The sequence below is a fragment of the Lepidochelys kempii genome, chromosome 3, assembly GCF_965140285.1.
Source record: "Lepidochelys kempii isolate rLepKem1 chromosome 3, rLepKem1.hap1, whole genome shotgun sequence".
In the NCBI taxonomy this organism is placed as follows: domain Eukaryota; kingdom Metazoa; phylum Chordata; order Testudines; family Cheloniidae; genus Lepidochelys; species Lepidochelys kempii.
Window position 1 is genome coordinate 106,863,516 of NC_136382.1, and position 27,715 is coordinate 106,891,230.

The following is a 27,715-nucleotide window of genomic DNA, read 5'->3' on the forward strand; positions in this document are numbered from 1 at the left end:
ACTCCAGAGGCTGTCGGAGCAGCAGTCCCCAAGGCCCCCCCCAGAGCAGCTAAGATTTAGTCAGGGGTATTTATAGTAAAAGTCATGGACAGGTCACAGGCTGTGAATTTGTGTTTATTGCCCATGACCTGTCCATGACTTTTACTAAAACTACCCATGACTAAATCTTAAACTTAGTGATGAATCCTGGTCACGTGCCACCTCAGGCATGTTGGAAAACACTAAGAAGAGGACCACCTGTTCTCAGAGACAAAAACCTTCATCACATTTACTTCCACTTAAATAGTACTTTGCATCAGAAATCAATGGGTTCCTGTTTCAGGGTAACTCAGTATTTTACTATAATAAAACGAAACAACAACAACAATAGTGCTGATAATAATGGTGTTAAAAAGGAAAATAGGGATGTCAGGATCAAGTAAGGCAGGAAAAACATGGAATTATTCTGCTTCCATTTTATTTACTGTCTAGAAGGCAAATCACACTTAAAAGGGCCAGGTGCATGAAAAGGGAAGTGTGCCTGGCAGGATCAGGTTACTTTGTTTACATTTAAGAAGAAATACCAAACAGCACACATTCTAATAACTAGGATTTAACATAGTCAGGCCATCTGTGGTTCAAAAAGAACCGGTAGCTTCCCTGAGATGCACATTAATACGCATGGTGGACACACACTGCAATTATCTTTTAGTAAATGTCACACTGAAAAAAAACATACAAAACAAAAACAAAAAACTTGTTTCCCTTCTGGACTAAAGAGGACAAATGAATGAGAGCATCAGAAGATGATACCCAATTATTGAGACATAGCTTTCCTATGGCAATTAATGTTCAACTCTGCAGTCCAGAAACAATTAACCACAATATTTTTGAGCATTGTACAGGGTTTTAGCCATGTAGCTCTCTAATGATATGGAACCATGGGACGCAAACCCCACAAAACTCCTTAAAAGTTCAAAACAAAACCTTTCTGCGTAGGCCTTGTCCTCACTGAGATATGAAAACAAGTTAGCCCCTTACCGTGTGTGGAGTGGAATAAGGCAGTGATTCTCAACTTTTACAGACTTTTGTAATTAGTTTCAATTCCCCTGCCATCCTCCTCCCACCCAACACACTCCTATCTACCCATAAAAAAAAGGTTATAACCATCCTGTACCTGTGTGACTCTCCAGATTGATAACCCATAGAATAAGAAATAACTCAACTGAAACCCAGCCTTCAGTGTGCGGAGTGCCTATGCTTAAACGGGAGGTGAAGGGGGTTTTCTATTTCCATTTTGACACGACCGACTAGTCTGATACATTTGTTGCCCTTCTCATAGACCGAAGCAAAATGAAGTCTGCCTAGAAACTTATCTGTGTTTCTTATCAGCACTACAAACTACAGGATATGCTGGACATCTAAATTAGCCAGAGAAGGCCAGATGGAAGGAGTCAAACTAAGTTGTGTTGCCACCTGCTGAGCAAAAGGAGATAGCTGCCCCTCTGTAAGAGCAGGCAACTGGGAATCACATTTACTGTTTCATTTCCTGCTCTACTACTGAATCTGTCTGTGTCACGTTTGGCAAGCCACTTGACTCCTCTGGGCCTCATTTTCACACATCTGTAAAACGGGCCTAGTAATACTTATCCTACGGGGTAGAGTGGTATGGCTGAATTAAGGTTATCTAAAGCAGTTGGAGATCTTTGGATGAGAAGTGCTATGTAAGTGCATAGCACTATTATTAAATGTGACTCAAGTCCTGACTTTACATCAGCAGCACTGGTAAAATATATAAGCCCCTTCGTTTTCAGTTAAAATCGATTTTTATGGAAAAATTCCCAGGTTTTACAAAAGGTATTATTCATTTTTTTCTGATTTTCACCCTACTTTTGGATCAGTCAAATACACAAATTTAGTTGTTTTATTAGGAATATACAATACCTTACATGAGATACATGTATTATGAGAATACATTAGCCTGTATGTATATGCAAAGATGCCTGTTGAAGTAAGGCTATGTATTAGTCTGTATTATTATTTGGGGATTAGAGATATATTATTTTCTTAAACTCAGAGGTTGTTTTCAGTTCTGCAGCAAACCATACTGATGAACAGAATTCAAAGCATTAATCTATTGAATACTTTTTGCCCGTCTTTCCATCCACCAGAATAAACCCTATTTACCCAGAAAAATTATTAATAGTTTTTTGCACTGATTTTCACCTGTTTTGTGGTAATAAACACGGATAAATTCATGGGAAATATTAAATAAAAACTGAAAATGAAGGGATGGATAGATATATATATATATAGATATGGATATAGATCTATATTTTCACCTATCAGCTGAAGCCAGAACCACCAGTTTTCTCCAGCTTGCCTGTAATAGCTGCTGTTTGGAGAGTGGAAAATCCAAAAAGGCAGGACAAAAACACCGAGGTTTTGATGCTCGCCTTTAAAAACTACTGAGGCTGGGTGGGTCGGGGAAAACTCAGAGCCACCGAGGAAGTTCTGGATAGGAGAGGGGAAGGGACTGGCATGTTTCATAGCAGAGGGGCCAGGTTAGCTGCAGGACCAACTGACGTCAAAGCAAGCTGACTTGGGGGAGAGAGAGAGAGAAGTCAACGGCTGGGAAGACAAGCCATGCACTGCAGAAGAAGATCCTGACCACCCCCTTGTGCCACAGAGGATTCTGACCCTGGTCCAAAGAATGTTCAAAAGTTGTGAGGAAACTGAGGCAGGGATGCATGTAGGTTTATTATTTTATACAGATCTGTGTATCTTTCATGCTGTTAAATAAAGAACAATGGTGTTAGGATCATGTGCAAACTCTGTTTGCATGTGCTATGAATTACCCGTAGCCCATGCCCTTAAAGAGTTAACTGGAGGACCCAGAATGCACCCAAAGCTGGAACTCTGGGAGAGGTTGTGTTTAAGGTGTGGGAGCACCTGAGGGATCAGTTCTGGACTGTGGGGTCTAAGCTCTCAGGAGGGAGTGCTAGAGGATCTGCACCCTAAGAGGATGCCTAGAGACCCCAACACAGGGGAAGAGCCTGGACTCTGTTCAGACTACAGAGGCTTAAAAGATACAGGATCCAGCAGTCAGTTCCCTTACAGCAGTCTGGGAGTGCCCGGACAGAGAGACAATAGCCTTGTGGTTGGGGCACTCACCTAGGATGTGGGAAACCCAGATTCAAGTCCCTTCATCAAATCAGGCAGACCGGGTACTTGATCCTGGATAACCCACATCCCTTACCACCAGATTACTGGCTATTCTGGGGTTTCAGGCTGTCTCTCAGCTCCACCCCTGCCCCAGTTCTTCAGCTGATTTCCCCACAACAGGGGAAAACAAGGAAACAATACAGAGAAGGCTGTGGAAACCACAGCTCTGTACCAGCACATTTCAGATCTCAAAAGACAACATAAAACTCTAGTATTCATTGGATGTATAGTATAAAGCCACCATTCCCTATCCACCATTGAGCACAATGTCTAAAATAAAAACAAAAGGGCTAGGAAAATAAGAGAATTTACACAACAAATATACAGGCAGGGGAAGGAGTGTATATGAAGGGATCAGTCTGCAGGGATATACCAGAAATGATCTGCTGTTTATATCACTGGGGGTGCAACCTTTTGTTTTTCTCTGGGGATGGTCAGCAGGTGCAGTTAATCAGGCAAAATACATTACCAAGACTGGCTGTGTTGTCTTCCAGCAGGGGAACAAGGTTTATATTAGTAATAATGAAATCAGACCTGCCAATTTGCAAGCATAGCTCCTTGTACCATGACTCATGGACATGCTACATAGTGTGTGTAGGGAATGGGGGTTTAACGTATACGGGGAATTGGTGGAGGGGCATACTTCCTCACACCCTTATTACAGGGAACGAATGTTTCTCATGATTTCAGCTCATGCACTGGGAGAATTGTGACCATTCTATTTAACAAGTCAGTGACCCATTTCTCAGAGTACAGTTCCCTTTCCTCACTCACTCTCCCTCCCACCACGCTATTGCATTTGGCCTCAGCAACTTCTGAGTATCCTCCCAAAAGCTGCCCTCTTGTTCTCAGCATCTTCATCATTTTGAGTGTACGGGCAAGTACACTTAATTCACGGCTCTTTGCTCCCTCTCATATGCTACAGGCTGATCAGGAGAGCAGTGCCTGAGGAAACCATCTGCTCCATAGAGGTAAAGTGCCAAAATGGAGGCCGCTGTGGCAAATGTAGGAGAAATACTGGGAAGATTCGAGAGAGTACATTCTAATTACATTTTGCTGGTACAGAAAATATTCCATCTTCTTGTGTTTTCAAAAGACTATGCCCAGGCTGATAATTTAACTCTGCCATATACGTATTCTATATATTTCAAAGGGTCAGGTTTGTTTGTGGGGATTTTTTAGTTTTGTTCTGTTTGGGTTTTTTGGGTGGGGGTTAATATGTTTCAGAACAGTAAGTCATACATAAGGGATTTTCTTTCCTGCAGCGACAGTAACCATTCCACAGTTAAGGTTATAACTGAGTTCCTGTTTGAACTCCAATTTTGCTCCTTTCCCTCAAAAAAACCATAAAGATATATTAGCCTCCAAGTTGGTTGGTTAGGTCTACCACAATTCAAGTGAATTGAGCCATGGATTCCTGAATTATGAGCAGCCTAAAAATAGAAGGGTTCACCAGAGTTCAATAAGGCTTCTACAGTAGATTTTTTTTTTGGGGGGGGGGGTTGTTTTTTGTGATTCTGTAGCAAAAACCAGAAAGCAGAGAGTAAATTTAGTTGATATGATTTAATTTACATATAGTTTGACTGAAGTTCCTGCCTTTTTGATAGTCTGTTGTTTTCTTTAGAACTAATTACAACATTCTTGTAAGGTTATTTATCCTTAAGTTACTAATATGTACTCTTAACCTTAGCTTCACCTTAAATTTTCATTTGTCCGCATAACTAATACATTTATACCTTCAAGCTCATCCACACTCCCAATGGTGCAGCCAGAATACCTGGGCTACAAGCCCTCCAAGGATGAAGGCAGGCTTCTTAGTTACAGGAGACTCAACCAAGTAACCTAACCACCTGCAGATGGTCAGCAAACACTGGTGTAAAAACAGAATTCTGTTTTACTTTATCAGCCGGTGGAAGCTGTGACAGGGTCTACCCAGGGGTGAAACTTACCGATACTCTGCAGCCAGCTCTGGCTCCCGGAAGGGGCGGGGCCTACGGCGGAAGGGGCGGGGTTGAGGGGGTCAGTGCCAGCTCCAGCCCACCCTGTAAGATAAGTGCCCCCCCCCAGGGTAGCAGCAGCAGCTCGGGGCTCCGGGGGCTATTTAAAGGGCCTGGGGCTCCCCTCTTCTACCGCCCTAGCCCTTTAAATAGCTGCCGGAGCCCTGGGGAAACGGCGGGGCTCCAGCGGCTATTTAAAGGACCGGGGCAGCAGAGGGAGCTGGAGCCCCAGCCCCTTAAACAGCCCCTGGAGCCCCCCACTACCCCAGGGCTCCGGGGGCTATTTCAAGGGCCCGCGGCTCCCCTGCTTCTACCGCCCCGGTCCTTTAAATAGCCGCCGGAGCCCTGGAGTAGCGGCGGCAGGGCTCCAGTGGCTATTTAAAGGGTCCAGGTGGTAGAAGAAGGGGAGCCCAAGGCCCTTTAAATAGCTAACGGAGCCCTGCAGCCGCTACCCCAGGGTTCCAGCAGTGGGGCTCTGGAGGCAATTTAAAGAGCTTGGCGCTCCAGCCACTGCTGGGAGCCCCAAGCCCTTTAAATTGCCCCCTAGGGAAGCTGGGCTGCCCCAGTACGGTGCACCGGCTCTTGCCGGTACGCCGTACCGGGGCGTACCGGCTTACTTTCACCTCTGGGTCTACCTGACTGAGAATACAGCACTGGGGCAAACAAAAACTCAGTATGATACCTATCTGAAATACACATAACCATTTACAAAATAAAGTTAGCCAGCAGTAGACTGTCAAAGACAGTGACTCTGTCTCTCTGCTGAAACAGCATTTTCAATCTAAGGACCAGAAAAGTGAAAATAAGGAATAGAGAAAAGGAACAAATCTGAAGAACAAGGAAAAGATGCAAACTCTATCCTCAGGAGCTATCTATGAGTAATGCAATTAAAAATTATTTCTAAAGGATTAAAACCTATATTGAAGGGCCACAGTATTATGTTCAGTCTCTCATTATTACAAAAAGCAAACAAATGATAGTAACAACACTGCTGTTGGAACCATGCCAACCACCTACAGCCACAATTTAGGACAATTCTGTTTACAACATTGTGTGTGTGCACTTAAGAATCTAGATACTTTCTATTCACAACTTGTTGGGTGTGTGTTTTTTTTTAGTCTGTCTTCTTTTTCCAAAAAAAGAGATCCATATAAACCCTTCCTAGAACTACAGCATAAGAAGTACTTTATAAATCACACAGTGGAATGTAAAATATATTACAATTGTTACTGTACATCTCATTTAAAAGCAGGGTATGTCATTAAAGTAAACTGTAAGTGTCTAAAATATGAGAAACAAAATCAACAGACAGACGCTCTGTTACTGTAAAGCCAGACAGAAAGAATTGGTTTTTTCCATTGGAAAGCACTAATCAGAAAGTTTCAGCTTGTCACATAAATTTCATATTTCTTCACAAATATCTATATATGAATAAACACTTGAGTTAGCTAATAAAAACCACACAGAACTTATGAGACAAGCACTTTGATTCCCAACTCTTCATCCATTAGTAGCAGATTCTTTCACTAACTTTTCATCATCACAAAAATTGCTTCCAAAGACCTACTCATATAAGATGCTGAATGTCTTTTGTGATGGGCTCAGCTACTCAAACTTCAGTTAAAAATTAAAGTTAAGTAAGTAGGAGATGAGGGCACTAAGCATCTTGCAGCATTAGACCCAAGGAGATTACAGAGAGATTGTGAATGAACATACTTTTGAAATAGTGACAGTATTTCTTTAAATAAAAGCACCTGTTTGGAAACTTCCTTTAACAGAAATTTCTATTCTCCATTCACCATTTCCCTGATGTGGGAAGAAGTGCTTGAACAGGAGTCATCACTAATGCTGCTGAAGAGAAGTCTTCATTTCTGAGAATAACTTTCAACAAAACATACAATCAAATTCAAGAGTGAAACATTTTTTGTTCTCACCCTAAATTTTGGGGAACAAAAGAGCAAGGCAAAAAATAGTTTTGCCATGAGAAGTTATTTGTGCTGGAAAAAAGGATAAAAACAGGCATATCTGGCAATAGTTTTGCAGTATCAGCAACAAGGATGGCTTGGATATAGGTCCATGTTATCCAACCCTCCAAAGCTAAATTGGAATGTTCAGATAAATTATCCCAATCTGGATTTATCTGTGATATGTCAAAAATGTCTATGGAAAAATAATTTGTTTTTATGGATCAAATTCACTATTTTGTGCAGAAAAATCAGACCTCTTTATTTTTGCCATATACAGCTGTGTTCACTGGTGGAAATGGCAAAACAATTGTCAATACATAAAAACGGTGATTACTTCTAAAAATGCAGAAGTTACTACAGTAATCTGCACACACAAAATAAAAATTAATGGCTTTGCATAACTCCAGCTGTTTTACTATCATGAAAAGCTATGACTGACACTGTATATTAGCAGCATTTTAAAAATGCATTCTGCTGCATAATGTCCACAAACGCTGTGACAAATATTGCATGCCTTATGTAAAATAAATATCCGAACACAGCAATGACTGGCCCAGTTTGAGAACTATTTAGTCTTGCAATAAAACCACATGAAATATCTGAACTGACCAACGGTAGGGCATTCAGGGTTAACATTCAGAGTAAAATATTATGGGTCAAATTAATACACTGGACCCTTGCTATAGCCCACGTCGCTATAGCACGGATTCACGTACAGCGCAGACACGGCAATGGATCCCAAATTTAAATATTTAAATTTAGATCCTTGGCAAGCGTCCCCCATGTTAACGCAGGACTGCGCATGGATCCCGAACCCTGGGCTATAGTGAAGGTCCGGTGTACATAGCATAAGCATGGGCAACTATTGTGGCATAAGCATTTGAAATGCATCTAGTTTTAGCTATTTGTCCTCAAGTAATGACAATCTGTAAAAGACAGAGTGTGACAGAACATAGCATCAGACTCCACATTAAAACTTCCTAGGGTTTTTTCTACTATTAGGTTTAGCTTTGTAATATAACAGTGTTTATGATATACCAATTTATTTTTCTTATTTAAAAAGGACTGACTTCTATGAACAGTGTAGGAAGCCATTACCTGGCAGCCATTCCAATCTCTTGGGTAAATACTTATTTAGGCTCTTATAAATGGGTATTTACATACTTATGCAAAAGCCTCAACACCTACTTGCATAATGCTTTTTCCTACAAACAGTGCAATCTGTCACAGAGTATTGCTCCAGCAGGCCATAACAACTCCTTCTAAGAGTGCACAGCATAGTCTGTGTATTAAACATCCTTACTTTATTGCTGAAAGTAAATCAGTTCACATATGTACAAAAAATGCTCTAGAGAATGTTTCATTAAAAAATTAAATGGCTTAAAAACATTAATCTATATCGGGGTAGGCAACCTATGGCGCGCATGCCAAAGGTGGCACATGAGCTGATTTTTAGTGGCACTCACACTGCCCGGGTCCTGGCCACTGGTCTGGGGGCCTCTGGATTTTAATTTAATTTTAAATGAAGCTTCTTAAACATTTTAAAAGCCTTATTTACTTTACATACAACAATAGTTTAGTTCTATATTATGGACATATAGAAAGAGACCTTCTAAAAACGTTAAAATGTATTACTGGCACGTGAAACCTTAAATTAGAGTGAATAAATGAAGACTCGGCACACCACTTCTGAAAGGTTTCCGATCCCTGATCTATATTATGGATTAATTACGCCAATATTTCCTTTAATAAACTAACAACAACAAAAATTGAAACAACATTTCTAGGAAACACACCTACAATGCATAAATTAAACTTTTAAAATTTAATTTGGACTTTCTTTAAAAAAAAATCTGATATTTACAAACTTAGATACTGAAAACTAAGTTTCCTCCTTTGGTTAAAAATAAATAAATAAATAATGAAGGCTAACTTGTAAATCCCTAAAATGAGTTTCTGAAGAAAGTGTTGACACAATGTTAAATATTGAGGCATAAAAGTATTCTAAAAATTAAATCCCAGCGTGATGAAGTTCTCTTTGGAATGTTAAAGAAAACTTACCTGATACCATCAGCATTTAAATCAACCACAGATGGTAGAAGCATTACTAACTTTGTAGTTTGTAATGATATTGTAAAGCAGCACTAATATTGCTACTTATGCTAAGAGTCATTAATTGTCAAGTTTATGGGAATTTAAAACACTGATAACTGATACAGATTCTCAGAGAAAGAATATAAACCTAACGTACAGTTGTGGCATTTCCAACTTAACATTTTCTATCTATACACAATAATTATCCACACTATCTTTGCTATTGTGGCACCACAGCCTGAGCCCACAAGTAGTTTCCACTCTGCAATTTTAAAAAAAGCTTTGGCATAAAAAACGTTTCAAGTTTTGAGATTTTTGGCCAGAAACCCAACATTCCATATACTGCAGTTTTAGAGTTCTGTTGAAGACTTGGCCTTGTACACAGCAAGATGCCAGTGGTTTCCACCTGAGTGACAAGCCAAGAGAGGTTTTTCAGATGGCACTGCCGGTAGCAGAGAGACACACATTCGATGACTGAGGGAGTGGGAACGTTGGGGGAGGCCAAGTGAGACAGTGTGCAGATATGTGGGGATGCTGCGGGGGGGGGGGGGGGCCCATTAATGGCTCCCACTAAAACGTCCTCACATTAATATGTTCTCCTCTCATTTATGCCTCACACCCCAGTAATGCCCCGCCTCTGCCCTTTACTACTAGCTGTAGCTCATCAGTTCCTGACAACAAACTAAAAGAGGTTCACCAGCAAGGACAAGTGCATGAGCAATAGAGCTGCTAGTTCAGCTCCTTAGACAACTTCAGAGAGAAGTCCTCTCCTCTGTCTGCCTTCCTTCCAACATGGCAAGGGGAAAGGTGAGACTTGTCTTCACAGAAGGCACCTCAGATTCAGAGCTCCATTCGTGAGCTGTTAGCATGGGTACTGGAACTAGGGGTGCTACCACACCCCTGGCTTGAAGTGGTTTCCATCATATGCAGGATTTGCAGTTTGGTTCTATGGCTTTCAGCACTCTCACAGTCCCCAGCTGTAAGAGTCTCCCTCTCGTGTTGGAGAATTTAAGCTTCAGGAAAACACCAGAAGTTTGCCAGTAGATCTTGGTGTAGCACCTTAAGGTGAAACTTAGCTTTTATCTTTCTGCAAAATCAACAGAACTGTTGTGACATTTGTATTGCATGTGACATTTGTATTGCCGATGAAGTCATTCACTATCTGCTGTTGCAATAAATTTGGTATGGTAGGAATCTGTGCTGTTATTTGTTTTCAGCAGGGATCTGAAAAAAGATAAGGCAGGCCAGCCCAAAGTCCAGAAGAGCAATTTCTGAATGCTGATATACTATTATTATTATTCATTATTTGTATTTTGGCAGCACCTAGGAGCCCCAGTCATGAACCAGGATCCCAGTATGCTAGGTACAAACACAGAACAAAAAGATAGCTCCTACCCCAAAGAATTTATAATCTAAATAGTGGGTACAGGGATATAACATGCAAGCACTGTGAACAAATGTTACAGCAGCAAACATCAGGTTAGTTCCACAATTTATTTTCTCCCTGCCTCCCTTCTCCCCGAAGGTGGGTATAATTAGAAGGGAATAAGCTAAACAGAAAGAAAATGGGAAGGGACAGGGTAGGAGAGAAGAGGGTATGAGGGGCAGATGTGGAGCAATGCTGAGGGAACACTTCCTATTGCACACAGTGCCTTTGAAAATTCAGACAACTCTAGCAGTGTTTTCCACCATCACTTTTTTTTTGAAGCAGCAGCAATGGTCTGAGCTACAAATAGGGTGACCAGATGTACTGTCCCAATATTTAACTCTTTGTCCTGTGTCTCGGCCTACATACAATCAGGACGCCATTTCTCCCGCTATTGTAAGGTTGCCGGCCTCAAGTTGGCATGGGGCTGGTAGGCTCCCTACCCGGTTCTGCGCAGCTCCCTGGAAGTGGCAACATCTCCCTCTGGGTCCCTTCGCGGCCAGAGCCAGGGCCGTGCGCCCTCCTCCCCCATGGCTCCAATGGGGGCAGTGAGCCTCTAGCTGCCCCCTTCCCCCGCGTCCCAATATTTTATTCCTGCCATCTGGATACCCTAGCTACAAAGACGTTTTGAAAAGTCCCAAATGCGTAAGTCGGATGCAACCTTAGAGTGCTGCTATTGCACGTCCACATAAAGGCCTGGAGAATAGTCACAAAATAGAGTATTTTTTCTATTTGCTGCAGCTGCTCCTTTAAGTTTTGTTCAGAGGTCAAAAGTATCTGCATTATAGCTTCTCAGGTTTGTTTTATTGAAAGGAGAAAGGAAGAATGTAGAATATAATGTCAAATATGTCCTTGACAGTTCCCCAGCTTCTTTAAAGAATTTGAAACCTAGCTGTTTAGAGCCAATACCTAAGAAATAACCACCCTCTCCAATAAAAACACCAACACAGACCATAAACAAACTATTATCTACCGTCCCTTAGAGAATAACAAAAAAGTAAACCATTAAGATGGAGGAGCAAACAAGCTAAAGGCTAGCAGTAACAACACAAATTGTTTGAAAACCAACAAAGTCTGATGCAAGCTATTGGCCCCATTCCAAACTTCCAGCAAGAGTTAACTTGTGCAGGACTATGATACAATTCTCTCAATTAAAAATCCATTTAATTGTATACAACACCTAGGGGAAGTAGGAAACCAAAGAGGGGTGAGAGAATGTAGACATGGAGTAATGGAAGTGGCGGAGGGAGACTGGCAGATGTGGACATTGGGAAAAACACAAAAATGGAGAAGACCTAAATCTCTCAGAACCTAGAAGAAAGAAGCCTGGAACTCTCCAAAAAGCGAAAAAACCACCCTGAAGATGCTAGAGGAAGAAACAGCTAGCTCTGTCCTCTTTCATTAACATTAGCAGGCAGTACCAGGCCAATGAGCTTCACACAGACTACTAAAGGCCTCAGCCTACAAACTGTTTGAGAAGGATTGTTTGGGGATGTGGAATTGCGAGGCTCTGTGGTGAGGTATCCATAAATCCAGAGAAGCATCCAAACTATTCATCGCTTATCTTAATCTCAAACCTTTCCTGGGTATTTGAAAAGTGACAAGGAATTATTTGCGGGAAGAAAATCATTTCCTAATTTATCAGTTCAGCGGTCAGAAGTGCGGTCAGGGCCAGCCCTACACAAAATGGCACCCCAAGCAAGGAGCATCTTTGGCGCCCCCCATTCGTTAAACTTTTGAATACCTTATTTTTTATTGCATTTGTAGCCCATTTCATGGCTTTGATGCACAATTTGCATGCATGATTTATCCCTGTCATGCAAGACAATACATTTGCACGCTAAGATCTGTAAATCTGTATTTATTCATGCCATATATAACAAATAAAAAAAATTGTTTCTTCCAAGATGTAGAAACCTTTTAATTTTAAGAATAACTGAAATGTACAAACATCAAAAAATTGAATTGTGCACCAACTCTGGGTGGAGCCATATTAAATAGTGTTACAGTCGTGACAGCCTTAGAATGTAAACCCTGGTCCTTCAGCTCAGAAGGCCGCTTTTCTTGCCTTTGCCCTCATGAACTGAAGCACAGCATCAGAGAGAGATCCAAAGACTGACCAATGGCATTTTTCAAGGGATAAAATAACAAGAGATGGCAGTCTCTTATCGGGCATCATCAACTGAAGACATGTTTTAACGAGCCTGAGCTTTGAAAACTGAGCTCACCACTCGCGACTGTGACCAGCAGCATCAACAGAATCCTCAAAGCTATCCACACATTAGAAAAAGTATCCTTCAGCTCTGCAAAATGTGATGGATGTCAATGAAAAACAGCACCCCAAGCCCAGAGTGCCCCAAACTCAGAACCCCAGGCAATCGCCTGGGTTGCCTGCCCCTAAATCTAGCCCTGAGTGTGGTGATGGGTACTACAGAAAAACCTCAAATAGAATAGACAAGACTGATTAGACAGAGGATCTCAAAGGACAGTGAATATAGTCCTCAGCCAAGATGTGCATTTTTTAAGTCTCACCATTATCAAGAGATACTGAAATCGCCAGCATACGCTTCAAAAACAGGGTCACTGCACCAACATGTACCATTGCATTAAAAAACAGACACAAAGGCTTGTAAAAACCTGATGGGTTTCACCTCATCTCAAGGAAAGAAGTTTAAATTATGGGGACAGCTTATAAAAAAATTCAGCCAGTCATCTCCCAACTCCCTTTTTAGCAGTGACATCCTTGCGTGCACAATTGAAGGTCTCTCACACATGTCCATTTTAATAGACAGTTGAATGGGATGTGTATAAGATACTTAATGCCCAAAATTGTAAGATCAGAGTTAACAAAATAACCTAAATCTCTTTGTTAATCAAGATTACAACAAAGCAGTTGTATGTCCAAATAGATGGTCTGCCTTTTAAATGATCTGCCCCAGCCCACGCAGACTGAGGTCACAGCATCTTGTTATCATCTACACCCATTAGTAGAGATGCATCAATACTTATTTATTGAAAACCAGATATGATATTGATGCATGGCCACATAAACCAATTCCAGTTCAATCTGTTAATCTTTAATGTGTTGACTAAATTCTTATTGATTCTAGCCATGATTGCTCACAGTTTTCCCCTTGAACAGGTTTCAGGAATGTATGTAATGGGAAGTGATAAAGAAAAACTAAGCAAGAGAAAAATGGAACACGAACTGTGTGAGGAGTGAAAAATAAAGAGAGCAGGATGCTATGTGACTAAGGGCTTGTCTACATGATGCATTAGTGGACATCAGAGAGGTGATAATTCTAGTACGTACCTGGCCCACGTGGACCCTGCTGTCATGCACTGAAAGTTGCCTAGTACACATTAATGTAGTTCCATTTCAAACAGTACTATGTCAACACATACTAGGGCACTTCTGGTGCATGCCCGTAGAGTCCACACAGGCCAGACACGATGCGACATGCTGGTGCATGCTAGATCTGGGGCAGACTAATGCACCATTTATACAAGCCCTTAGCCTACTCTGGCTTTCTGACCAGATTTTTGCATATGCCTTATTATTACGGCTGTCGATTAATCGCATTTAACTCACGTGATTAACTCAAAAAAATTAATCCCAATGAATCGCAGTTTTAAATCACACTGTTAAACAATAGAATACCAACTGAAATTTATTAGTTATTTTTGGATGTTTTTCTACATTTTCAAATATATTGATTTCTATTACACCACAGAATACAAAGTGTTGTATTATATTATTTTTATTACAAATATTTGCACTGTAAAAATGACAAACAAAAGAAATAGTATTTTTCAATTCACCTCATACAAGCACCCTAATGCAATCTCTTTATCGTGAAAGTACAACTTACAAATGTAGGGGTTTTTTTTTGTTACATAACTGTATTCAAAAACAAAACAATGTAAAACTTTAGAGCCTACAAATCCACTCAGTCCTACTTCTTATTCAGCCAATCGCTAAGACAAACAAGTTTGTTTACATTTACGGGAGATAATGCTGCCGGCTTATTTATAATATCACCTGAAATTGAGAACAGGCATTCTAATGGCACTTTTGTAGTCGACATTGCAAGGTATTTACTTGCCAGATATGCTAAACTTTCAGATGTCCCTCCATGCTTCAGCCACCATTTCAGAGGACGTGCTTCCATGTGATGCTTATTAAAAAAAACAATGCATTAATTAAATTTTGACTGAACTCCTTGGTGGGGGAGAATAGTATGCTCTGTTTTACCCACACTCTGTAATGTATTTCATGTTATACCAGTCTCGGGTGATGGCCCAGCACATGTTGTTCATTTTAAGAACATTTGCACTGCAGATTTGACAAAATGCAAAGAAGGTACCAATGTGAGATTTCTAAAGATAGCTACAGCACTCAACCCAAGGTTTAAGAATCTGAAGCGCCTTCCAAACTCTGAGAGGGACGAGGTGTGGAACATGCTTTCAGGAGTCATAAAAGAACACCACCCCGATGCGAAAACTATAGAACCAAAACCACCCCCCCCAAAAAAATCAACCTTCTGCTGGTGGCATCTTACAATGAAAGCATCTGGCAATGAAAGTGAACATGCATTGGTCTGCACTGCTCTGGATCATTATTGAGCAGAACCCATCATCAGCATGGATGCACGTCCTCTGGAATGGTGGTTGAAGCATGAAGGGACATACGAATCTTTAACACGCCTGGCATGTAAATATCTTGCGACGCCAGCTACAACAGTGCCATGCGAATGCCTGTTCTCACTTTCAGGTGACATTGTAAACAAGAAGCGGGCAAAATTATCTCCTGAAAATGTAAACAAACTTGTTTGCCTGAGTGACTGGCTGAGCAAGAAGTAGGACTGAGTGGACTTGTAGGTTCTAAAGTTTTACATTATTTTATTTTTGAATGCAGTTTTTTTGTACATAATTCTGCATTTGTAAGTTCAACTTTCATAATAAAGAGATTGCACTACAGTACTACTTTGAGGTGAACTGAAAAATACTATTTATTTTGGTTTTTTACAACATAAATATTTGTAATAAAAAATAAAGTGAGCACTGTGTTGTATTCTGTGTTGTAACTGAAATCAATATATTTGGAAACATACAAAACATCCAAAAATATTTAAATGGTATTCTGTTATAGTTTAACAATGTGATAATTACACAATTAATTTTTTTAATTGCTTGACAGCCCTACTTATTACCTGTGTATTCTGATATCTTAATTTCTTGCCACTATTTATACAATGTACAATGTCTGATGGGTAAAAATTCCAACACCGTTTACAAAGGGACTTGATCCTGAGATGCTGAGCACTCGGGCCTCAAGCCAACAAAGCACCTAAGCCCTTGAAAAGCCTTCAATGCTCATGTGCTTAAAGTTAAGCATGTCAAGTACTTTCCTTGATCCGGGGCAGAATGTTCAATACTTACAGGATCAAGCCCAGAAAGAATCAGTCACTATCCAATTCTTGACTAAAAGTCTCTGTTTCCATTCTCTGATTTATCTTCCATGATGGTGGAAGGAGCAGAAGATTGGGGCAGCTACATGTTACTGCTATACAAATAATAATAAAGAATATAAGCCATTTTTTTCTTTTGTTTTCATCTAGGAGTGATGAGAAGTGGGGATATGACACATTCACCTACTCCCATTTCCTCTCTCACTTAAGACAAACTCAGATAATGAACATCAAAACTAAGTTTCAGATTCCTGTAAATGAGGAGAAATATGGTGATAAAAGTTTGTTCTGAGATGTCAGAACTCCTTGAGATAATTACTGAGGAAAAGGCATATTGCAGTGAGGCACAGCAATTTCGAACAGCAAAGCAAGTATTTCATTAATAATTTTTAAGGTCTGTTTAGTAACAGATTTGCCATCTGATAAAGCAGACACATTGGTGCTACATGTACCAAAATACAGAGGCATCCTATGCGGCTATTCATATTGAATATTGAAACATCATTAGAATTGCTTTTTGACATAAACCAAATCCTGGATCAACTGACTTCAATGTAAGTGAATTTACCTGAATAAGAACCTCAAGATTTCCCCCAAGTTAGTATATTAATTTTAAATAAATAAATAGAAACAAAAATAGTAAACCTAGCAATCCCACTGCCGCCTATTAATGCAGTTTCAGAATTGCTGCTCCTAGATGAGTGGAGTTGGTCAGTTAGCTGGTGGAGAGTCAGCAACATGTTGCCTTTTGCACGTCATCTGGCACTGGTATGGGAATGCAACAAGAGCTGGGCAGCACAATAAAGAGGCAAAAGATGGGAAAGAGTTACAGCTCTGAAGGAGAGACTAAATAAAGACCCTTTGCCCGTTTACACCAGGCCTTTCACTGTTAACACTTCTACCTTTGTATACAGTTAGGTAAAGAGGAAGGGGGAGGGAGGTCCTAGGAACTGATGTACAAGGTCATTTTGTCTAAGCAGGAGAGGTGGGTGAAGAATTATCCTGACAACACTGAAGCCTTTTGTTTATGTACGTACAATTTCAATTAAAAATCAGGACATCCCTAACAGAGTGAGTCAGACATTGCATTTTAAGTCCCTCCTTTTGCTCATCTACAATTTTGCTTTTCTCTGAAGTCATCTTATAACTTAGTGCCACAATCATGACATCTGACACTTAAGACAGACACTGATGCCCACCCTCAGGTTTATTGCTACAAAGGATGGCAACACGTAATGTGCTGGGCCAATGGAGCGCACTAGTTTGAGAACATGAGCATCTGATCACATTTTTATCTTTCAAAACAAGCAAGCAAGCCAAAGTCAGGCATCAATATTCATACCATGGTGATGGGTTATTCTCATGACTGTGCATGACTGACAGCACTGGGTAGAATGTTTGTAGCAGACAGAGTACAAACTCCTCTTAACCCCCAACTCAGGCAAAATGCACCTCAGTCCTGACCTGCAGCAGCATATAATTTCAGTCTTTAGGCCTTTGCTCAGCAGACTGTCAGTCAGACCAAATGGTGTAGAGCAAGTCATGATCTGAACAGATATCCATTAGGCAAACTAATATTACAGATTATTAAGCCAAATTTGAGCCTTCCCTCCCTGTAGGAGAAGCTGTAAGGCATGTTAGCACTGCGTAACCTATCCCTCCTCTGTTTCCCACTCCAAACCCACATACTGTAATCTCCCATATGACAAAGGCTGCAAGCTTTTATTGCTTGCTGACCAATTTCAGAAGGAATCCTCCCCGCCCACTGTATTCTGTACAATGGACTTCTTTATTTTCAATAAATCAAGTGTACAATAATGCTCCCAGCAAAATTAATACACTATGTTAGTCCACTAGAATCTTTTCCTTTCCCATCACAGCCATGCCATCTGAACACTTGGGAAAGAATTTCCAGCTAGTGCAAGAGAGTTTAATGTAATAATGAACAGTGTACATTGAATTTTGTGACCAACAATATAAACCATCCCAAAATGTAATCAAACCAACTTGAGCGCAGCAGCCATCATTGTATGACACAAATTTGTCAACAACTAAAAAATAAAAATTAGGAGCCAACTGCAAAATGAAGATCCTTCTGAAGCAGTTTTACAGCATTTAAATGGTTACTCAGCAGCCTTCAAAAGAACAAATCAACATCCAGTTCCGCCTTCTTGGTACCACAGCACAATTGTATACACCCTTTTTAGTGTTCTTGCTTGGGACGTTACATCCAAACCACTTACTAAAACCATATTTATTTCTGACTTGGAGTAAGTCAAACTCATGTTCTGGTTGAACACACACTACTGCTGCCAAAAAGAAAGGGAAAATTCACTTTGAAGTGCAAGTGTCCTTCAAGTGCCTGCCTGCTCTTACAGAAGTCACCTTACAGCTTAAATCAGTCACCTTAGGTTTTCCATGAACAAATCAGTGTTGGCCATTTTCCAGCAGCAACAGAGAAATGGCGATTCAACCCGTTTATCAAGTAATCTTATCTGTATACCAGTCAATGACAAATGCACTGACAACAATAGTTCAGCCTGTCAACAGAGGTATGGAGACAGAGTTCTGAAATTCACTCTGCTATGTTCTTTAGTAGATACATCTGTGAACAGGTGGCTTCCACATTCTGCTACAAACAAACAGTTTGCACAAGTAATATTTTAACTCCTTGCTGGGGTTTAGATTTATTCACAAAAGGAACACTCAAGGCTTGACGATTCCTGGGCTTCATCTCAGTGGACTGCGCAGTTAACACCCCACATACTCTCTCTCTCTCAGATTCCCACCTCCCTTTTATTCGAGTGGAGTTAAGAGCCACCTGCGAGAGTGTGTGCAAAACATGCTTACCATTTTCCAGCACGACTATCACCTGTTAACATATTGAGCGTGTCAGGAAAATACTACCAGCCTGTTAGAGAAACAGTGATGCCATAATTGGGCACTGCTACTGTAGCAAAAAATAAATAAATAAATAAATACGGTCCTTTCAACATCAGTCAAACCAGCGATCACTATTGAGGTCCAGTCACAAGCCTTGCCCCCATGTACTACTGAAATGTAAATGTACATAAACAAAATCTACTTAACACACCATGGAAATAAATGTTACATTCCCAATCAAGGAAGTTCACGGCTTTTTCCACTTGGATTTCTATAAATTCCCATAGAAATGATGTGACCACACCAAGGACATTGCTACAAGATCATGCTAAGATCAGGACAGTTCTGCCCTGCTTATTCAAACACAGCATTGGGAGAGTCACACTGACTCCTCTTGGGGTATGTCTACACTGCAACTGGAAAGTGCAACTGCAGCACATGTAGGCATAGCTAGGCTAGCTTTGATCAAGCAAGCTCGCTAAAAATAGCAGGGTAGGACCCAAAGGGAGAGATCGTCCCTAGTAAGAGACTAGGCTTAACAGCACCAGTGGGCATCACTACTCACAAGAACCCAAGTGTCAAAGAAAAGGAGCTTTGAGAGACAACAGGAAGGAGAAAAAAACTAATGGAGAAATGGTACATAAGCAAGGACATAATTAAATGTGGACAAAAACTGGGTCACCTTTTCTGTGTTGAGTTCTGTAGGTCCAGTTCTCATCATCCTCTTCTACCTGCCTACATATTGACGTGAGCTCACCATCACTGCGAAACAATCTTTTTGTCTGCCTAGACAAGGAGGAGAAATTTATCCAGCTCACAGCACGCGAGAGGGAACCTGAATTTTGTTTGAGTCTGAAAGACCTTGAGGAGCATTCCTTTTTCATTTTCTTTAAAGCCAACTATAGTACTCAACTTCAGAGAAGACCTTTCTGGAGTTGCTCCTGTCCCCCTCACGTTGGTTGTTGAAACGCTAATCTTGAAATACAAGATCTGTCCAGGTTTCTTCCAACTCATGCAGTCAAAACACTTGCTGCATTTAAACCAGCAGCAGTACGGAGCTGGGTCACCATGCCAATGCAATTCTCCTGAGGCTGCTTTGCCAACAGCACTTTGTAACCTGCCAAATAAAAAAAAGGGAGAAAAACAACAGCAAGTGGCACCTTGCAAGAGTTTCAGAAAAGCACATTAGTATTGTGTACAAGTACAGTACCAAAGTGCATGCTTTCTTCAGTCTCCACTCAGCATCCAAAACTGCAGTCCCACTCTTCTCCCTGACGTAATTTTCCAGGAGTGAGCCTGCAATCCAGTCGTCTGTTCTATCTCTCAGAAACAATACAGTGGGAAAACAGACGCAGATCAAACAAGTTGTCAGAGTACGATATAAATTAGAGTACTTATGTCTCTGCTTCATGAAAACAGTGCTGCCGTTCTGATTCCTAAGCCCATCCGTCCTGCTTTCCCTTAATGAAAAGCTTAGTGAGAGATCTCCAGGACGATTCTCCTAACAATAAAACAGACTGCGTGGCTATCGCTTAGGATTAGAGTGAAATACGATAGGCTCTCTCTCCTACAGGCATGGCCACAAAGGCAGCAAACTCCTCCTTTCCACAGCCAAGAACTCAATGGCAATGAAAACTTCTGAACTCTGCACACACAAATAGGAACACGCAAGTGCAACTGTGCAGACTCAGGTAGGAAGGAATAAATTATTGATATCCAAAATTGCACAAACATTCAATGTACAGAACATAGGGCTTGCCAATAAATAAAGTGATGTAAAAAAGTCTGAGTTCATAAGTATGAAAACAAAAACTGTACACTACTAGCAAGAGGTTTGCACTGAACAGGCTAACAATACAGCATTGGTGTGACTGCAGCTTTGAATGCCTTTCACCCCTGGTTGTTGCGACCTTTTATTTTCATTACCAAAAGTGTAAACACTAAATCATCTCAACTTAGTTTTTCGAAAAGCCTGACATAACTGAAAGCATTACTATGAGGTTTCTGTTTACTGACCCTGTTGAAAGGAGGGAATGAGTCAGAGGAGGATAGAAAGAAAGGATGACAGAGCCAGGTAAAAAGGCAGAAAGGGAATAAAAGTTGGTAATATACCAAGTCCAGGCATCATGACACTGTTTCCTGATTCTTTGTGATACTGCAGATTGACAAAACACTGAGATGAGTACAAGTTTAAAACTAGCAATCAAAGATGCACCAAAACTCATGATATACTGTGTAATATAAGCCATCAAACAATATAACCCACACTGAGAGACTACTAATATGGCATCTTAAAAGAAACCACCTTTGGTATTAGTAGGCGTTACTGCCTTATCATTTAAATAATGCTAATGCAAAAAAATTGGCTGCAAAAATAGATTATTTTTAGCTGTCAAGTGCCAATGTCTAGGGGTTGGGGATATTATTTGTTTGTTTTTTGTTTTTTTTTTTTTTTTTTTAGGATTTACACTATAATAGAACACACAAAGGTTTCCACCGAACATAGATGCGCTCCCACACACCTGTAAAATCTGCTAACACATACCCTTCAGAAACCATTACAAAAAAAGCTTTGCCTTTTCCAAAAGTTATGGTACTCTGACTCATAATAAAAGGATAAGGTTTAATTTACTGGCTAGGAAGCAAAGAGCTAAGTACTGTATCAGATTACCCTATGAATCAACTAGGCACATTAAAGGGACCTTTGGCTCCTACCACACACTACAATGGGTTAGCCAACTGTCTTCTGTAAATAATTTAATAGGTTGCATTTAAATTTAAATCACCCTGTGAAGTAATGCACACATGCACGTACAGACTGAGGCCTTTCACCACTCCTACAACTAAACAAGTGAAAAAGCTATTCCAATGTTGCTAACTCTCACGATTTTATTTGGTGTTCTTGAAGTCCCAACTCCTGGAGGCACTGGATTATGTGAGAATCTCATATTACATATAAGAAGAGGTAAATTTCTAGCCCTGATGTTTAAGGGAAAAAAGATTCAAAATGTGATCCAAGTGCACCCTAAAAGCCTAAATGCCAGAAGGGAAAAGAAAAACAACCCAACATTTATACCTTTAATATCTCAAGATTTTTAAGCCAATATCATGAGTTGAGAGCCTGACTCATGATTTATGAACACTTGCAGTTGGCAATATTGCTATATTCACTATACAGTTTCAGACAATTCAACAAGAAAATACAGAGATGAATACATACAGTTATGACTACTATTAAATGTTATAAACTCAGCACCAGTCATCACATCACAATTAATTTTGTCCTTTTGTACAAATAGAATAGGAAGCAACTCTAAGGGGGAAAATTTATCTTGTACCTTTGGATTGTTTCCTCTCAATCTCCTTTAATTTGCTGGCTTGCTCCATGGAAAATATAACCAGTCCAACACTCAGTTATTGCCATATACATATTTTAGACTTAATTTACAAAGTGAAAATGGAAAGGCACTATACGACCATTATTACAGGATGCAAACAAATGCCTCATGTATATTGCAAGGGAGATGGAAAATGTTCACATCTGACATACTTTAAATGGGAAATGTATCTGATAAGATAAATGGCTTTTATAGACCAGTGTAAGAAAAATAAGGGCACAATTCTATTAACTTCTATTCAATTATATTAATTTCCAATCCTACAATTTTTCTTCCTTGCTATCTGTTACACATGCAAATGAGCTTTTAGGTTTCAGGATTAAGTGGGTTAAAATGAAGACTTTATTTTTCACGTCTTAACACAATTACACTCTGGCTAGATCCATGAATCACAGCAGAGGGAGTAGTTCTTAGAAACCCAGAGGAAGCTAGGTGGGATCGAGGGAAAAGCTAACAGAAAAAAACATGTTCCACGTTTACGGTTAGAGATAAAACACAGTATACTTTATGATACTCACACACCTTCAGAACTCCCACTACCTACTGTGGTTCATTCTTCACAGAACTCCCCTAAAAGTTCTTAAGTAAGCAAATGCAAATGGCTTGAAGCCACTGACTTTTCCCTAAGGCCAACAAACTAAAAGATTTGTTGCAAGGAAAAAAAGTTTCAGTTTAGTACAAAACTCAGACTTGCTCTGTTTTTGGTTGGTCTGTGGTTACTGGCACCATTCACATGCTACTTTAATCCCTACATTTCCTATAATTTAATTTCTGATGATTTGGCTAGACATTATCCAACATGATTCACAAGTATTGCTCCCTACAGAACTTACTGATCATGGTGAGTAAACACTTTGCCCAAGAGCAAGGAGCCTCCTGGACAATCTCTCTCTCTAAGTATTAAAGAAAATCATTGTTAGACAGCCACAAAGGCATTCAGATTAAATAAAATCAAAAGCTCCTTGAACTGTCTTGTTTGTACTCAGCCTTTCACAATGCATCTATAAACAGACCGCCACCTGAGAACATAAGACAGTCATCGAAAATGAATATCACCCATACTTGCTCAGAATCTATGAGAAAATCATTCAGACAATTCCAAACCTGTTATCTGCAGCCACCTCACACAGTGTGACTGATGATCTCCAGCCATGAAAATCATTTGAAGGCAAGTAAGAAATTCAGTGGCTATAACTGACACAAAAAGCTCATGAGTCTGCTCGCCTTTCAGAACTGTTACTGAATACCGTGTAAAGGCACATTGATCTACTTGGACAGGCACAGTATAAAACTGCCTGGAAAGATCACAAGCCTTATAATACCATAACCCAGAGTCCCATATTATTTGCAGCAATAATGCCATAGAAAACTTAATTGTTTTTATTGCAATAGGGCCTAGAGGTCCCCCCAAAAATTGCAGCCCTACTGTGTTACGCACTGTACCCAAACACATAGCAAGCAGCAATCCCTCTCCCAAAGAGTTTACAATCTAAGCAGACAAAGGGTGAGGGGGAAAAAGAGCCAGAGATGAAGTTATTTGCCCCTAATCAGACAGCAGGTAAGTTACAGAGGTGAGAACAGAACCCACGTCTCCTGACTCCCTGTCCAGCAACCTATTTACCAGGCCATGCAGCTGCCCTCCATTGCTCTCAGAGCAGGAAGCAAAGATATAATGGAACAAATTAACAGACATAAACAGACATTAACAGCCTATGTCCTTCTAAAGACCACTACAGTCTAATTGCAAAGAATAATTTTGTTTTTTTATATTTTGTTAGTGAAGATCTAGCCAGGGGAGGGTGTTTGTTTAATTGGGAAATGGAAAAAATGTATTATCAAAGATAAGTATCCCAAAATTTGTTATTTTTTTAATTGAAATACTACTGTGTGTCCCACACACACTTCAAATCCGTCAGGCCTACACAAAAGTAAGCCTGCAGCAATATTAAAATCCAAGCTCTCCATCCACAATAAATCCAGCCTTGGGCTTGTGGATCTTCACATGTAGACATGTGTCACCTTCCCTCTGTCCGCTAACCTTGTAACGAATTAATATACTGATTGGCACAGACAGGCATTTCATACCTTGTTTGAACACAACAATGGGAGAAGGCAGGCAGAATCACCCAACTCTACAGCATTTTCATACACAGCATCATACATCGTTGCTGACAAGCTGGGACTTTAAGCATGTTTGCAGCCCATGATTTACAGAGCTAATATATTCCACACTATCAGTGGGCAGGTTTGAGGAGTTTTATTTCTGGAACAGATTGGGCTTCATTCTCCTCTTATTTACACCAGTTTGACTTCAGCACAACTCCATTCGAGTCGACTGAGTTACTTCTGATTTACATTGGTGTGAAAGTAGAACCAGGCTCATTAAATCTGAAGTTTTTATAAAAACATCAACAACAAGAAAGTAAAATGAACTTTATTTTAAAGGGAGATGTGAGCCAAATGCCATTGTCATCTTTAAACAAAATCTTCATATAGAACTGCTTGGCACCAAAATAAAAAATAAAATAATCTTTTAGAGAGTGACCCAACAAAAATAAGAAATATTCCTTATTAAAAAAAAAAAAAAGTCAGCTTAGCCTAATAAATTCCAGAATTAATACAAACCAAAATCCCTCAGTAATCCACCCCCCAACATAAAAATGAATTAAGCAATCACTGACCACAAGAGAAACACTTAAAGTATTGAGACATTTTAGTATATGCCGAGGGAGAGAGCATTCTAGATGTGAAGTCTCAGGCCTTGTCTAGACTAGAAAGGGTTGCCGATACAGCTCTATCAGTGGCAAGAGAGTTCCTTTGGCTACATCTGCACTGAGGCTTTTGCTGGCATAGCTATGCCATTTAGGGGTGTGAAATTTTCACACTCCTAACTGACATAGCTATGTAGGCAAAACTTAAGTGTAGACCAAGCTTTGGAGAAGGCATTGCCTTTTGCCTACAGGACTGTATGTGAGCTCCTGTTGAGTGCATAAAGACTGGTGTGTTTATAATCTCAGACATTGCACTATGGATTCCTTCACATCACGAAGGTATTTGACTTTACTCACAGATCAAGAAGCTTATAAACATCTGTGCTCTGAATAACTGAAGTCATGTTGTTGGAATCAGTGTCTAAAGCTGTCTTTAAGCCTTGTGTACCCTGATATAATGATCAGCAGGTGAGCCACAAGGTGGCTCCATGGAACAATTCACATCTCTCTACTTCTATACCAACATGAATTGAAACGGCACAAAAGACAGCATGCTTGGTGTACTGTACCAGCATCAAACCCAAAGCTAACAGTGGAGAATTCTGGATTGTGTTTATAAAAAGAGAAAAAATGATAGTGTATGGCAAAAGAGCCCAACATTTTTTTTAAAAATGGCATCTTCTGTCTACAGAAGAATTTTCTGAAAATTTCCATAGAGCACGAGAACAAAAAGACATTACTACTACAGAACAATAGAACTGAACGGATGCGAGATCATGCAGCATCATACTAGAAGGTCTGGAGAGCGATCATCCTGTCTTTAGCAACAAGCTCATGTGAACCCTCTTATTATCCCAGTAAGAAAATAAAACTGAATCTCATTTATTTTAATGTTTTTTTTAAACTCAGACATGATTCTTCTCCAGCCAATAGTCCCACAATCCTGTAGGAAGGTCCCACATCTAAGAAGCTTCCACAGCAATCTGAGTTGCTGTACCAGTTTCCACAGAAGAGCTTCTAAATTGGGTGTGGTTGTGGCTTCATAACACAGAAATCTTCTTCACAGGCAAAACATCAAAGAAACTTGTAACCATAAGTAGCCTCTCTCTTTCCAAAACTAAACTTGGCTAGCACAAATAGTTACTTGGTTTAGAAAGAGAAAAATGATTTTTTTTTCATATCTATTGACCACGGAATCTCAGAAGCTGGTGCACTCTTCGGATTGATCACTGTAGGATGAAGAGGATTTTATTTAAATTTTCCCATATCAATGGAAGATAATGAGAGCATAATTTTTATTGTAAAAAAGACTATTTTTTTTAAACACACAAAAAGAGGATTCTAAGTAGTCATTATAACTAGAAGATGGGAAAAGTTTAGCAGAACCAGACAACAAAAAAATACTTCAAAAAGACATTTTGGCAGCCAGTTCTCTGTTTCTAGAATCTAAGTATTTTTCTGCTATGCAAAAGTCAATTGAGCTCAGGGGTATCTAAATACATCAGCTTCTTGGATTCTTTGGTTAACAGATGTGGGTGACTGTTATACATTTACCTGGAGAAACCCAGGTTCAACTCCTGCTTCAGGCCATATCTGAAAAGAAGGGATATCCTGCCATTTGACCACATCACATACGCTTCCCCATATCATTCCAGCAGACATGAAAAAATTGTCTGAGAGGTCTAAAACGGAAATACTGAGATCGCTGCAGGTCAGAAGCAAGGTGGACCATTAAGCTTGAACAGAGCCTGTCCACACTGCCCCTCACTTTCTCAAACACTCATAATTGAAATTTTTGTTCCAGCTCAGAGAAGGAGTTCTCAGAGTCAAACCATCAACTGCTTCTAGACACGCTCTCTCCTTCCAAGGAAGATGTGTATATTTTTGTAATTTTTTTTTTTAAACCTAACTTACTTCCAGTTTCCTTTTGGTCTCCTTTAATTTTTTTAGCTGCATTGAGCACCTGGCAAAGAAAACACAGTCAAATAGCACGGTCTCTCCTTCTATAGAACTTGGATCGTTCTGAGTTAAATTATACCACAGTTTACTAGATACTGCTGTGTTTTAAGTTTAGTACATGTTGAAAAGGTTACCAGTTTCTTAACAGGTGAGCCAAAATATTTTTATTACCTGCATATACACTTGTGTCCAGCATGAGATCGGTAACATATTGCAGTGATATATCACAAACTCAAGATTCAGTTGACCTGGTGAGGCCAAGAAAAATGTCTTGACAGCATGTCCAATTAGTGTTGGCAGCCCTATTGCTGTGGATGTTTAAAACTAAACTGTACACTAGTAAATACACAAAACAGAACAGTCCCATGCTGGCAGGGAAGTAGACTACATGGCCTAATAAATATTTTCCATTTCTCACTTCTAAGATTCAGTAGGCACTAGGGAAATTGTGGAGTGATATGTCTGTTCACTTGGGAGAGGAAAGAGATAGGAAAGATGCTGACTATATTGAATAAGCAGCACCCTCTGCTGGTAGTTTAATATAAACAAACACTAGGCCTGAAGGCTTCTCTTGGTAGAAAAGAAAACAAGTGGAACAATGATGG

General features: G+C 40.0%; 1 protein-coding gene across 7 annotated transcripts in view; it reads right to left on the reverse strand.

Annotated features, from left to right (window-relative positions):
- Window positions 1-27,715, reverse strand: part of NHSL1 (NHS like 1) — a 262,680-nt gene that overhangs the window by 139,487 nt on the left and 95,478 nt on the right. For 2 of the 7 annotated variants that reach the window (XM_073337455.2, XM_073337453.2), the window contains exon 1: window positions 19,725-20,500. The exons of the other annotated variants lie outside the window; for them this stretch is intronic. In XM_073337455.2, coding sequence (XP_073193556.2) covers window positions 19,725-19,926 — 202 coding nt within the window. In that variant the 5' untranslated portion in view covers window positions 19,927-20,500. Of the gene's footprint in view, window positions 1-19,724; window positions 20,501-27,715 lie in introns of those variants that run through there. 7 annotated transcript variants of the gene reach the window in all.